At 44.1% G+C, this 13,950-nt stretch overlaps 2 protein-coding genes across 2 annotated transcripts in view; both read right to left on the bottom strand.

Moving 5' to 3' along the window:
• Positions 1-13,950, bottom strand: part of Maml1 (mastermind like transcriptional coactivator 1) — a 42,512-nt gene that overhangs the window by 26,205 nt on the left and 2,357 nt on the right. The window lies entirely within an intron of this gene.
• On the bottom strand, positions 2,449-2,868 carry LOC128122458 (stress-associated endoplasmic reticulum protein 1-like). Its single transcript, XM_052758054.1, has one exon. It carries the CDS (start codon positions 2,755-2,757, stop codon positions 2,557-2,559), a length of 201 nt encoding a protein of 66 aa, XP_052614014.1. The 5' UTR covers positions 2,758-2,868; the 3' UTR covers positions 2,449-2,556.

Here is a 13,950-nt window from a genome sequence, read left to right as displayed (position 1 = left end):
GCCTCGGATCCATGGTGAACAGCAGTAATTTCAGCACAGGAAAGGTAAAGGCAAGAGGACAGGAGTTCAAGGCCAGCCTCAGCCACAGAGTTGAGGCCAGTCTGGGCAAACAACAATGAAAAGAAGGAAGGAAGGTGAAAGGTAGGGACAGTGCGGGTAAGCAAGGAGGTAAACAGTTAAATGTGCTGCTAGGAGGGACCTCATGGCTCTCTGTCACAAAGTCTTTGATAAAAACAACGGTTCTCTACTGAATAAAATACAAACCAGCAATTTATTTCCTAAAACTGTAATTTTTTCATTTGTTTGTTTTTCGAGACAGGATTTCTCTGTGTAGTTTTGGTGCCTGTCCTGGATCTCACTCTGTAGACCAGGCTGGCCTCGAACACACAGATCCACCTGCCTCTGCCTCCCCAGTGCTGGGATTAAAGGTGTGCGCCACCGCCGCCCGGCCAAATCTGTAATTCTTAGAGTGCTTTCACATATATGATCCGCCTGCAGAAACTGAGGAGCCCAGTGAGAGGATAAAGACCCCGGACCAGGTCTTTAGTTTGATTCTGGTTCTACCGCTTAGCTGGCAACTTTGTCAAATTAGCCTACAATGTCAGTCTCAGTTTAGTTACATGCAAATTGAACAAATAACGTCTACTATGTGAGGCTGAAATGAATATGAAATAAGATAAACAAACAAAAATTTTCCTTGTCTCACATGTAGGAAGAAAATCATGGACATGTTTCTTTGAATTGCCTTTAAAATGACAACATCCTTAGCCAGGCGGTGGTGGCACACACCTTTAATCCCAGCACTGGGGAAGCAGAGGCAGGTGGATGTTCAAATTCGAGGCTAGCCTGGTCTACAGAGTGAGTTCAGGACAGCCAAGGCTACACAGAGAAACCCTGTCTAGGGGAAAAAAAAAAAAAAAAGGCAATATCCTACACTTTGATTAATCCCAAACAGGGCATGGGGTGATGATGGCTCAGTGGTTCATCTGAGGACTACAGTCTGGGTCATCGGATCTCATATAAATGCCAGGTAGGCATGGGAGCCTGCCTCTTATTCCTGCTTCAGAAGGTGTATACAGGGCCTCCTCAGAGCAAGCTGGTTAGCAAAACTAGCCATATCAGTGAGCTCAGGGTTTGATTGAGAAACCTTAAAGAATAAGGTGGAAGAGCTACTGAGGGACTTCCACCTACAACGCATACACACCCCTATATAAGAGTGCCTACAAAACAAACATGCTTACACATATAGGCACACATACACATACACACAACTGGAAAAAAAAAACAATTCCATACAAATTAGAAAAATTTTCAGGATCTATGATTTGTAACATAACTTGTCGTCTGATCAAAAACACATCCAAGGCAAGAGGTGATTCACTGGGTAAAAGTTAACTGTGCAAGCCTGCCCATTTGAGTTCCAGTCTCAAAACCCATGTAAGAAGCCCAGTAGGGGAGACTAACACACACACATGTATAGACACTGTTGTATAAAACATCACTAGAATGTCTTTGTCTTCCATGTAACTGAAACCTTAGAGGCTGAGGATGTTCAATGGTGGAGCATCTGCTTAGCATGACGAGGCCTGGGTTCAACCTTCAACACTAAGAACAAAGCCACCACAAAGCCCTAAAAGTCAACATCCACCGGACATTCTCTTTTGTACACTCCCTCAGACCCAGGAGCCAACTTCCACTTGAATTCTTTTTAGTATCTCATACAAGTGGAATGATGTAGTGTTTGTCTTTTTGTGACTGGTTTCATTTAGACTAGCCTCTGGGTTCATCATGTTCAAAATGAAAAGACTGGGGCGAGGAGATGGCTCAGTCAGTACAGTGCCTTTGGTGTAAACTTGAGCTGAGTTTGGATTACCAGCAACTACACGCACACGCACCTGGGCATGGGATTAAGAGTGGGGAATGGAAACAAAGATAGGTGGACCCCAAGAGCTTGCCAGACAGCCAGGCTAGCCAACTGGTGAGTGTGGGAATCAGTGAGAGACTCTGTTCAAAAAATACAGTGGACCTGGGCTGTGGTGGCACACACCTTTAATCCCAGCATTTGGGAGGCAGAGGTGGGCGAATCTCTGTGAGTTCGAGGTCAGCCTGGTCTACAGAGTGAGATCCAGGACAGACACCAAAGCTACACAGAGAAACCCTGTCTCGAAAAACAAAAAACAAAACAAACAAAACAAAAACAAACAAACAAAACTAGTGAAAAGTGACCCAGAAAGGCATCTGGTACCAGACCTCTGGTCTGCACATACACACACACTTAAAAAGACAGGATTTCCTTCTTTTTTTTTTTTTTTTTAACTTAATAATCAAATTTTATTGCTTTATTCATGTGGTGCTTTTGCAAGGCACTGTGGTATGGACTAGAAAACCTGGAATGATTCTTGATGAAACCTTGGAATGCCACATGAAGGATGATATGAAAACGTCATCCTGAGGCAGGATGATTTACTGAATTGTTTTAAACTAGGGCATCAAACATCAGGAATGAGTTCAAGCTAAAATTCACAGGAGAATGGAAACATCTTAAGGTCAGTCACTTCACATGCCCATCCTGATACTTTGAATAATCTGGAAAATTGCAGAGCCACAAACAACAAAAATGAAGAGGGCCAATAACCAGGGTCCTACCGACGCTTTCTCTTCGGGGGCATTTCTCGAGGTCTTGGCAACGTTGCCGTGCTGAGTGATGTTCTTGCTGTGCTTCTCGTTGGCCATACGGATCCTCTGCTTGGCGACCATCTTCGCGGTGCCACCTGCCCCCAGGAACCTCTCGGACTCGCTCTTTCGCCGCTCCCGGGCCGCCGGGAGGCTCGGCTCGCGGTGCCTACCTACGCTACCGACGGTCACTGGGCCTGGATGCCTAGCGCTGGAGCACCGAAGGGCCGGCAGCCGCCAACCACAGCGGTCTGAGCTTCCTAGGGGCGGCGCGCCAGGGAGAGCGGGCCACGGGGCCGAGAAGCAGGAGCCCAACAACCGGACAGCGCAGCCGGCAGCCTCGAACTCAGGATTTCCTTCTTTTAAAAGTAATATTCCCCTAGGCACTCTGGGAGGCAGAGGCAGGTAGATCTCTGAGTTCCAGGCCAGCTTGGTCTACAGAACTAGTTCTAGGACAGCCAAGGCTACACAAAGAAACCCTGTCTCAAAACAAAACAAAGTGATAGTCCAGGGGCTGGAAAGATGGCTCAATGGTTAAAAGCACAGGTTGTTCTTTCAGTGGACCCCAATTTTTTTCCCCAGCACCCACATGGTGGGTCACAATTGTCTGTAACTCTAGTCCTAGGGGTCTGACACCCTTTTCTGACACCAGCCACATACATGGTACACATACACACACACACAAAAAAAAATCTGAATTTTTGTAAAAACAATATTCCAGGGTGGGCAAGATGGCACAGTAGGTGAAGGCGCTGGTTGTGCCAGCCTCATCACCGAGTGCAGCCTCCAGAACCCAGGTAAGACAAACGGACGAGGTGGCGTGCATCATAATCCCAGCACTTCTTTCGTGACATGGGAGGCATGGACGGAATTGCACTGAGTATGCAGAACAGCAGAGTCAGTGAGCTATTTTCTGATGCTATTAACAGTATGTGTAACACAGTGAAACCCTGTCTTGGTTAAAAAAAAAAAAAAAGAAAAAAAAAAACATCTTCTGTTTTAGCCAGGTGGTGGTGCACACCTTTGATCCCAACACTTGGGAGGCAGAAGCAGGTGCATCTCTCTGAATTTTGAACCAGGCTGGACTACACAGGGAGATCCAGGACAGCCAGGTCTACATAGAGAAACCTGTCTAAAACAAATATATGATGCACTGGTTGTTCTCTGCATACTAAATCATTATAATGCAACTCAAGAAACAGATGTGGTACACAGACACACATGTCCACACTTTTATTCCTCAATAATTAGTATTCATCATTTGAACAAAATAATCTGTTATCGTGACAGTCATGTATGCCTACAATCTAGTCTGACCATAGTCACTGCCCCCTTTACCTCTCACTTCTCTCCCTCTCACTGTTCCTTCCAGAGGCTGTTTTATTTAAAATCAAATTGTGGGGCTGGAGACTAGGAGTGCTGCTGCTCTTCCGAAGGACCTGGGTTCAGTTCCCAGCACCCACATGGCAGTGCACAGCTGTGTGTGGCTCCAGTTCCAGGGGATCCTTCATTCATTCATACATACATACATACATACATACATACATGCAGGCAAAACCCAATGTGCATGGAGTACAAGTGAATAAATCATAAAAAAAAAGCCCTAGATTCTGCACATGTATTCTTTTCTAGGAACCAACTTCTTTTTAATTTATTGTTAAAAAACAAACAAACAAACAAACAAGCAAAAAGGCTAGCCAGGTGGTGGCAGTGCTTTAATTTCAGCACTTGGGAGGCAGAGGCAGGAGGATCTCAATGATTTCAAGGTCAGCCTGGTCTACAAAGAGTTCCAGGACAGTCAGAGCTGTTATAGAGAGAAACCCTGTCTCAAACAAAACAAAAAAAAACAAAAAAGCTTGGGGCACAGGTTTAGAAGTAGAATCCACAAGAAACTCTGGGTTCAATCCCCTGTACCATACACACGCTGAAGGGAAACAATGAAAGTCTGAAGTTCAATTTATACATTTATTTTTGTCACAGAGAAATATGGAAGAGTGATCAATAAAAAGATTTTTATAGACATTATGTTAAAATCAAAATACATATGTGGAGTCAGTGTAAAATATAAAAGAATGTAAGTTCTAAGAGAAAAAGTAATGATTCAAAGTTTTTGTTGTTGTTGTTTTGTTTTTGTTTTTTTGAGACAGGTTTCTCTGTGTAGCTCTGGCTGTCCTGGAACTCACTGTGTAGACCAGGCTGGCCTCAAACTCACAGAGATCTGCCTGCCTCTGCCTCCCAGGTGCTGGGACTAAAGGCGTGTGTCACCAGAGCCAGCTTCAGAATTTTGTTTAAAGAAAAGCATTCTCCAAATAGTTATTAAAAGATAGTATGCTGATGCTGCTAAGACATTTACTGGCTCCATTTAAAAAGTGATGTAACCATTTTATTTTTAAATGTTAATATTTATAATTCTCTGGAAGTTAAATTCCTTGCAACTATAAATAGCATTTTTAACCATTTCACTTTCTAAAACAGCTGATTTATATTAAGCATGTAGCATGTATAAGGCTGTTACATATAATTTTATTTCATTTTTCACTTAAAGGTGAATTATAGTAATTCAGTATACAACTGGCCTAAATAAATGCATTAATATTTAATTAAAAAAAGTATGTGAGCTGGATGGTGGTGGTGCATGCCTTTAATCCCAGCACTGGGGAGGCAGAGCCAGGCAGATCTCTGTGAGTTCGAGGCCAGCCTGGCCTACAGAGTGAGTTCCAGAACAGCCAGGGCTGTTATACAGAGAAACCCTGTCTTGAAAAAGCAAAAAACAAAACAAAAAAACCCCAAAAAGTATGTGAATGGGTGCTTTGCCTGCATGTCTGTCTATGTACACCATGTATGCCTGGTGCTGGAAGAGGCCAAGATAGGGCACTGGGTCCCCAGCACCTGGCAGTATAGACAGTTTGAAGTCACCACGTGGGTGCTGTGAACCAAACCTGGTCCTCAGGAAGAGTGGCCAGTGCTCTTAACACTAAACCACTGCTCTAACCTTGCATTTGGTTTTTAATACGTTTAAAGGCTTAAGACGAAAAGTTATAGAGGTCTGGCCAAGCATGGTGGCGCCCGTCTTTCATCCCAGCACTTAGGAGGCAGAGGCAGATGGATCTCTAAGTTCCAGACCAGCCATGGCTACACAGTGAGACCCTAACTCAAAAAAGAAAAGTCTGAGGGGTCTACTTAAAATTATGTGAGAAGGCTAGGGACGTAGCTCAGTAGTAGAGCACTGGCCTAGTATGTCAAGGGTTAGGGGGTTCAGAGTGCTTCAAAAGGACATAGTCCAGGGGCGAGCGCAATGGCTCAGTGGTTAAGAGAGCTTGCTGCTCTTCCAAAGGACCGAAGTTTCCACCTGTTAAATCCAGTTCCAGACTATCCAACACCTTCTTCTCGCCTCCATAGGCACCACCACATGTGGCATATGCTCAGTCTTAAACACATATACACAAATAAAATGAAACAAATCTTTGTTTCCTAAAGGAATCGAAGTCCAATTAGATGCCTTTTGGTAAGTGTGCAAGTCTTCATGGGTTCGGCCTGTTATAGTTTGTAATGCCCTAAATTATGAAAGCTGGTTACATTTGTTTAGCCTAGTGTCTCCCAAATATTTCACTCCAGTTTCTGTATGTGTGTGTGGTGCTGAACACCAAACCCAGAGCCTCTAGGCAAGTGTTCCATCACTGAGCCACCAAGATATCCCACCAGTCCCTAGAACTTGTGAAATAGCCAACAAAATTGGTGCTCCATTGAACCCTTGAAAAATCACGGCTAAATCAAGACTCATCTGACAAGCCGGTTCTTTTCAAGTGTTCCAAACAGGACTCAGGAGGCATCCCTTCCCCCACTAGTCCCACAGGCTTCAGCGCCCTTCACACAGCTTTGTCAGCCCTTCCCATCAAGCTGCTAATACCGGTGTTGAAAGAACAAGGACCTGAGCTGGAGGCACTGGAAAGCAATACCGGTAGCTAAGTGGACTAAACAGAAGACATGTGAGATATGACAGGGAAGAAGGCCACTTTAGATAAGTTGGAATAAATGTGGGAATGGCCAGTAGACTGGCAGAAATATTGATCTTGCCTGGAAATTTGAAAATTATTACAGATAACATACAAAGTCAGAAAAGAATCAGTGACATTACTTAGGGGAAAAAAATCACCTATTTAAAAAAAAAAGTAGGAGATAGTTGCCTAGGAACATTAATATTTTTCCAAATGTGTAAAAAAGAACCAGGTATAATACTGTATTCCTGTAATACCAGCACTTTAGAGCCTAAGGCAGGAGGATCACAAGTTCAAGAACAGCCTGGGTAACACAGTGAGATCTTGTGTCGAGTTTGCTGGAGAGATGTTCAGCGATGAGCAGAGTTCCACTCCTAGCCCCATGTCAGGGGGTCTGACACGCTCTTCTGGTACCTGCATGCATGTGTGCACATATGCACACCCATAAAGGAAAAGACATCTGAGAGGAAGAAAGCCAGGCGTGGTGCCTGTAAGACCAGAGACTGGGAGGTGGAGGCCAAGGGTGTGAGCCAGTGTTAGCTACATGGCCAGACTGGACTACCTGAGTCTCTGTTCTCCCTAAAACAAACACACAAAAAAGCAAAGGAAAGCTGTTTTGCTTTTCTTTCCTTTCTGTTCAAGAGCTGGGAACCGAACTCAGGGTCATGCTTGTGCTAATGTTCTACCATTGACTTATACTTTCAGTCCCAAGTTTTCTTTCTATTTTTATTTTATGTGTATAACTGTTTTGCTTTTGTGTGTGTGTGTATGTGTGTGTGTGTGTGTGTGTGTGAGAGAGAGTGTGTGTGTATGCGCATGCATTCATGCACTGCCCACAGATGTAGGAAGAGGGCCTCAGAACCTCTGGAATTAGTTTTATGATAGTTGTGAGCTACTGTGAGTGCTGGGACTCAAACCTGGGTCCTCTGCAATAGCAGTAAGTGTTCTAAATCACTGGGCCATCTCCAGCCCACCCCCTCCCCCAACTGTTTTTCTTAAGTCCATTTCTCAGCATGGCCAAACTACCTAGTCTAGCAATCCAGACCTGTGTCTTTGCCTTCGGGAACTGTTCACCAACCACAAATATCTTCCACCTGGCACCAAAATTATCTTAAAAAAAAAAAAAAAAAAAAAAAAAAAAAAAGCAGCAGCAGCAAAGCCAGAGGCCAGTAAGATGGCTCAGTAGGTAAAGACACTGTCACCAAGCCTGATGACCTGAGTCCCCCTGGGTCCAGCATGGTAGAAGGAGAATTAAATCTCCATTAACTCCATGTCCCCTCCCCCATACAGTAAATACATAAATGTAATAAAAATTAAAAATAAAAGCCTGAAGAAAAGCCAGATTGTATTTCTGTTTCAACTCCTCTGCTTACTGCTTTCCAATGAACCTGACTTCTATCCCTGCTTACCATAACCTGCCAGCCACCTACCTGCCTGACACTGACCTTTCGTCACACTCAGAAAATCTGTGCAGGTGGGACTATCTGGAATGTTCTTTCCTAAGACTTTCAGCCAGCCAATGGCCTCCTTTAAATTCAAATAAGAACGAACAGAGCATCTTTGATAGTGTGGTGATGCACACTTTTAACCCCAGCACTCAGGAGGCAGAGGCAGGTGGATCCCTTGAGTTCCAGGCTAGCCAGGGCTACGCAGTGAGACCCTATCTTATAAATAAATACATTTATTTATTTTGAAATAGGGTCTTACTAAGTTATCCAGGCTGGTCTCAAACTAGAGACCCTCCTTTCAACCTTCTGAGCAGCTGGGCTCATAAGTGCACATCAACACACCTGAGTAGAACTAACTTTTAAAATTACTGGTCCTTTTTCTCCATGGCAGCCAAGTTTTAATTTGTCTTTTCACTGGTATACTTCTAGTACCTAGAGCACTCTAGCCCACACAGTAGGAGCTCAAGTATTTGTTACATGAACTAAAGAAAAATAGGAAGGAGACTGAGAAACACACACACACACACACACACACACACACACACACACACACACACACACACACACGGAGTGAAAGCTGGAAAGAAAATCAGAAGAGACAGAGCTAAGAGTCTTTCAGAGGAGGAAGTCAGCGCGATGACTAAGCCGCCACTGAATTTGGCAATACCATCTTTGGTGTCCTTTAAGGGGGCAACTTCAGAAAAGTAGGAGGGTAAACAACAGATAACAATGGGCTGTCAGGTGGAAAGGGCCGAGGGAAGGGAGAACACAGAAGGAGTTGGAGAGTGAGAAAGCACAAGAGAAAAGACTGAGTGCAGAGAATGTCTGCTCTTGTTTGCAAACTAAGGGAAAGGCCTGGTGAGAAAGGAAATGATGAGTACCACGGGGGAGGGTGGGAGGCCTCAGGGGGAAAATGGGATCCTGAAGCCACATCAGTCATCTTTAAAAACAAAAGACTGTGCCCCACCCTACCCCCTCACGATCACTGTGCAGTAGTTTCTTTATGCTTAGAAAGATTTTTGTTGTTGTTGTTTATTTGTTACTTTTTGTTTTTTTTCAAGACAGGGTTTCTCTCTGTAGCCCTGGCTGCCCTGGAACTAGCTCTGTAGACCAGGCTGGCCTGGAACTCAGAGATCCATCTGTCTCCGCTTCCCAAGTGCTGGGATTAAAGGCGTGAGTCACTACTGCCTGGCCAGAAGGATGTATTCTTTGAATTTACTGGTGTAACTCTTCCATGAGTTTCCAGTCTTACTCTTAGGCTGGACACACTGGGTAACTGGGAGTAGAGAAGTGTGACTCTCCAGGCGGCTCACAGGACAAAGCAGAGTGGGGACGGGGAGGGAAGCAACGGACAAATGACAAGGCAACTGGAACCCAAAGGTGACAGCAGGTCAATCAAAGCAAGGCATTCTTTTGTCTGCTTTTCAAGACAGGGTTTCTCAAGTAGCCCAGGCTGGTCTGGAACTCATGAGATCCACCTGCCTCTGCCTCCCGAATGCTGGGATTAAAGGTGTGTGCTGTCATTCCCTGGCAACAAGGGATTCTTTGTACTACTGATGACAGGTTAAGATGTGCACGGTGGTGAGCACCTGTAATCTCAGCACTCAGGTGGCAGAGGCAGATGGATCTCTGTGAGTTCCAGGCCAGTCTGGTCTGTAGTGAGACTTTGTCTCAAAAAACCAAAGCAGACCAAACAAACAAATAATAAGTTAAATGATAAATGAGGTAAGGAAAGCAGCTACAGGGATGAATTCTGTCAACTGTCACAACCACTTAGGGTTAAGTTCCTCTTGACACAACAGCAAAAGTCTAACAAAAGTTTATAGAGAGACTCGAAATAAACCTTTATAACACTTTATTATAGAAATAAACTATTCACACTACTATGAAAGACTATTTTCACTCACAGAATGAAGGTGTTTATGAAATGGGTGGATAATTTTCTATAATCTAGCAAGCCTAATAAAAAGAAGGCCATCCTGCCACTAGGATACTAGATTTGGGGCCAGCGAGATACCTGAGTGAGTCAGGGGCTTGTGCACAGCCTGGCAACCTGAGTTTGTTCCTCGGAACCCGCATGGCGGAGAACCAACTCCTGAATCTACACTCAGGAGTATCTACACTCCAACGGTAGTATGCCAGCACCCATGCAGATACCCTACTTCCAACACATGCAAAACAAGCAAGCAAGGGGAGAATACTAGTATTTTTCTTTTCAAGAGCAGATTATAAAGAAAACCGAACAGGCTCATTCCTCAAAAGCCAGAATAGAAAAGAGCCTGAAGTATTGTTCCTGATTCATCTCTAACACAGCAGAGCAGTTGGTCCTTGCTAGGGTGTGTGTGTTCCCCTCCTGGCTGGGTGGGTATTTATCTTAAGAAGAAAACAACATGAAGTAAAGGGGAACTCTCATTAGTAATATCTGATCTTGTCACACAAGGTGTGCCAGTTAGGGAACTCTGGCTGTGCTCTCACTGCCTACCAGTTTGACAAAACTGGGGAGGGAGGGAGGGTGGGGTATGTTAACAGTCCTTCTGGAAAGATGAATGAGATCAAGTAAACACACAGTTGTCAAAAATCTCTCTGCAAGTCTGTGTTCCTGAGCTGTCTAGATGGCTCAGCTAGTACTGGGGGCTGCCACCGGACCCGATGCCCTGAGTTCAATCGCTGTAACCCACTTAGTAGAAGGGGAGAACCAACTCCAGCAAGTTCTCTTCTTCCAGTTCCCACAGGCATGCAGTGGCATGCACACCCACCCACATACACCCACATAAAATTTTTAAAAATGGAGTAAGAAAATTCAAAGCTGTGCTCTCTAAGTCAAAATCGTACAGAGTCAAGGCCTCTTTTCCCCTCTAAAGGAGCCACTAAAATAGAAACACCACTGTTTTCTTAGTGATCCTTACCTCTGGGCCCATCCCCAGGCAGAACAGCTCAGCTAGAATCACGTAACTCGCAGCCTGAAGAGGAACACTAACCCACTCTAAAGTTGAAGCTCACAAGACACTCAGGTTTAACATGGTCACATCAACTCGACATGGCACATCTGGTCAGGGTTCACACTCAAAGGACTTACTGAGAAGTCAGTCTCAAGATGATTCTTAAAATTTTGTTTTCTAACTAGGCTTGGTGGTATATGTCTTTAACCCCAGCACTCGGGAGGGAGAAGGAGGAGGTGGATCTCTTGAGTTCTAGGCCAGCCTGGTCTACAGAGTGAGTTCCAGGACAATCAGGGCTACATAGATAAACTGTGTCTCAAAAAAAAAAAGTTGTTATTTTCAATTTTTTGAGTGTTGTGCCTCAATGTCTGTACATCATATATGTGTCCAGTGTCCTCAGAGGCCAGAAGAGGGCACTGCACCTTCTGGAACTGGAGTTATAGATGGTTAGCTACCACATGGATGCTGTAAACCACACCTGGTCCTCTACAAGAGCAGCAAGTGCTCTTAATGGCTGAGCCATCTCTCCAGCCTCCCTCTCCCCACCCTTCCTTTGAGACAGGCTCTCCCTACATAGCCCTAGCTGGCCTAGCTACATATACCAGGCTGGTCTTGAACTTGTAGCCATCTTCCTGTCTCTGCTCCTGAGTCCTGGGATCACAGGCACGCACCACCAAGACCTGTCAGATTCAAGTTCTAACATCTCTTTTTTTTTTTTTTTTGTTTTTGTTTTTGTTTTTTCGAGACAGGGTTTCTCTGTGTAGCTTTGCGCCTTTCCTGGATCTCGCTCTGTAGACCAGGCTGGCCTCGAACTCACAAAGATCCGCCTGCCTCTGCCTCCCGAGTGCTGGGACTAAAGGCGTGCGCCACCACCCCCCGGCTCTAACATCTCTTTTTAAAACACTGGATGGGAACTCAAATTTTCTCCAGTGATTCAGAAATAAAAAACATAAAATGATGTAAATTCTAAAGTTTTACCATAGTTTTAGACAGAAACTCAAACACTATTAATGTTCTTTCTAGGAGGTGTTCAACTGTTTATATGTGCAAGTACTTTTGGTGTCAGAAGCCCTGGAACTGGAGTTACAGACATGTGTGAACTAACATGTGGGTGCTGGGATTAAACCCAGGTCCTCTGGAAAAGCAGTCAGTGCTTTTAACTGCTGAGCCATCTCTCCAGCCCCAAGGTAAGGTTTTGTTTTTTTTTCTCTTTTTTCTTAAATGAGCTTTCATAATCTACTTCAATTAGGATGACGACCCAGCACTCTCAAAAGTCTTTCTGTAGAGTTAGGAGTGTAGTTCGGTGGTAAAGAACTTACCTAGTACGGTGGTTTGAATGAAAATAGCCCCATAGGTTGGTTCATTTGGCACTATTAGGTTGGAGTAGGAGTGGCCTTGTTGGAGGAAGTGTGCCATTGGGTGTGGGCTTTGAGGTTTCAGATACTCAAGCCAGGCCCAGTATCACTCTCTTCCTGCTGTCTGCTGATCCAGATGTAGAACTCTCAGCTACCTCTCCAGCACTGTGTCTGCCTGTGTGCTGCCATGCTTCCTGCTATGATGATAGACTAAATAAACCTCTCAACTGTAAGCCAGCCCTAATTAAGTATTTTCCTTTATAAGAGTTGTCATGGTCATGGTGTCTCTTCACAGCAATAGAAACCCTAACTAAGACACCTAGTAAGTACAAAGTCCTGGGCTCAATTCAAAGCAGGGATTAGAGGCGAGTTGGGGATCTTTCCTTCAAGAAAGATTTGTTAGTAAAGGTGACTCATTCAGTTAAATCATTTTGGTAAAGCACAACCAAGTTCATTATCAATCACTCAACAAATATTCGGACAGCCTAAAATATGTATGGACTCCAAAAGCTTACAGTCTACCTTGCAAGGTAACTATGTGCTAAAAACAGACAGCATAGGTCTATTTCATAACTGAGTTGATAGAGGAGGTTCTGCTGTGGGCTGGGTTTTCAGAAACTCACTGCAAAGGAAGGTGGGCTGTAGCTGAAGGATGACATGGTTCAGAAGAGTGCTGAGAAGATCCTGCTAGCGGCCTTTCAGCTTGTGAAATTCACTCACATCCACACTCATTTCTTTTCTGCCTGCCTCTGGGCATGAACTACCACACCTGACCTCATACTCATTTGATTCCTTCAAGCAACCTTGTAAGAAGCCCAACATACCCTTGGTTTACAGGTGAGAAAAGTGGGGACGAAAAGACTTGACCAGCTGGGTCAGAACCCAGGTATTCTGTCTTCTAGTCCGGCAGCAAAGATAATGTGGGAAAGAAGGAAAACAATAATTCTGTGGGGGACATGGAAAGATAGGTTAGGTCAGACTGGTCCCAAAAGCCAACCAAAGATTAAACTTCATCCCCTTCAGCAACAGAAAGGCTTCTATTCTAACATTTCAAGAGGAAGGGTATTAAGTGACTGAAAGTTTAACCACTAGTTAGGGATGAGTTTTACATCACCCAGGGAAGAGTATTATAATGGACCAAGTGAAAGGCAATAAAGACATGAATGAGAATTAGTGAACAATTTAAGTATTGTAAATTTTTACTTTTAAATTACCAAGAATTTAGTAACCCCCCCAACACACACACACACACACACACACACACACACACACACACACACACACATTTCCCTTTTATAAATCAGTTTCAGGGAGGCAACACTTCTAACCAATAAATCTCAGGATTAGTTACTAAAAAAACCAAAGGCCACAGCTGACCAACAACTAACGTCATTTCCCCCGTTCAACAACTATTAATATTATCAGAAATTTTAAACGGGCTTAGCAGGTTAAAATGGGAACTGTCAATGGTATAGTATCTCGTGTTCACAAAATTCCAGGGTTCCCTAAAAAAGAAATACTTTTTATGCAATTTAATGAG

The sequence above is a fragment of the Peromyscus californicus genome, unplaced genomic scaffold (genome assembly GCF_007827085.1).
Source record: "Peromyscus californicus insignis strain IS unplaced genomic scaffold, ASM782708v3 Scaffold_3__1_contigs__length_106647218, whole genome shotgun sequence".
Taxonomy (NCBI): Eukaryota; Metazoa; Chordata; class Mammalia; order Rodentia; family Cricetidae; genus Peromyscus; species Peromyscus californicus.
Note: the sequence above shows the minus strand (reverse complement) of the source record. Positions and strands in the feature narration are given on the sequence as shown.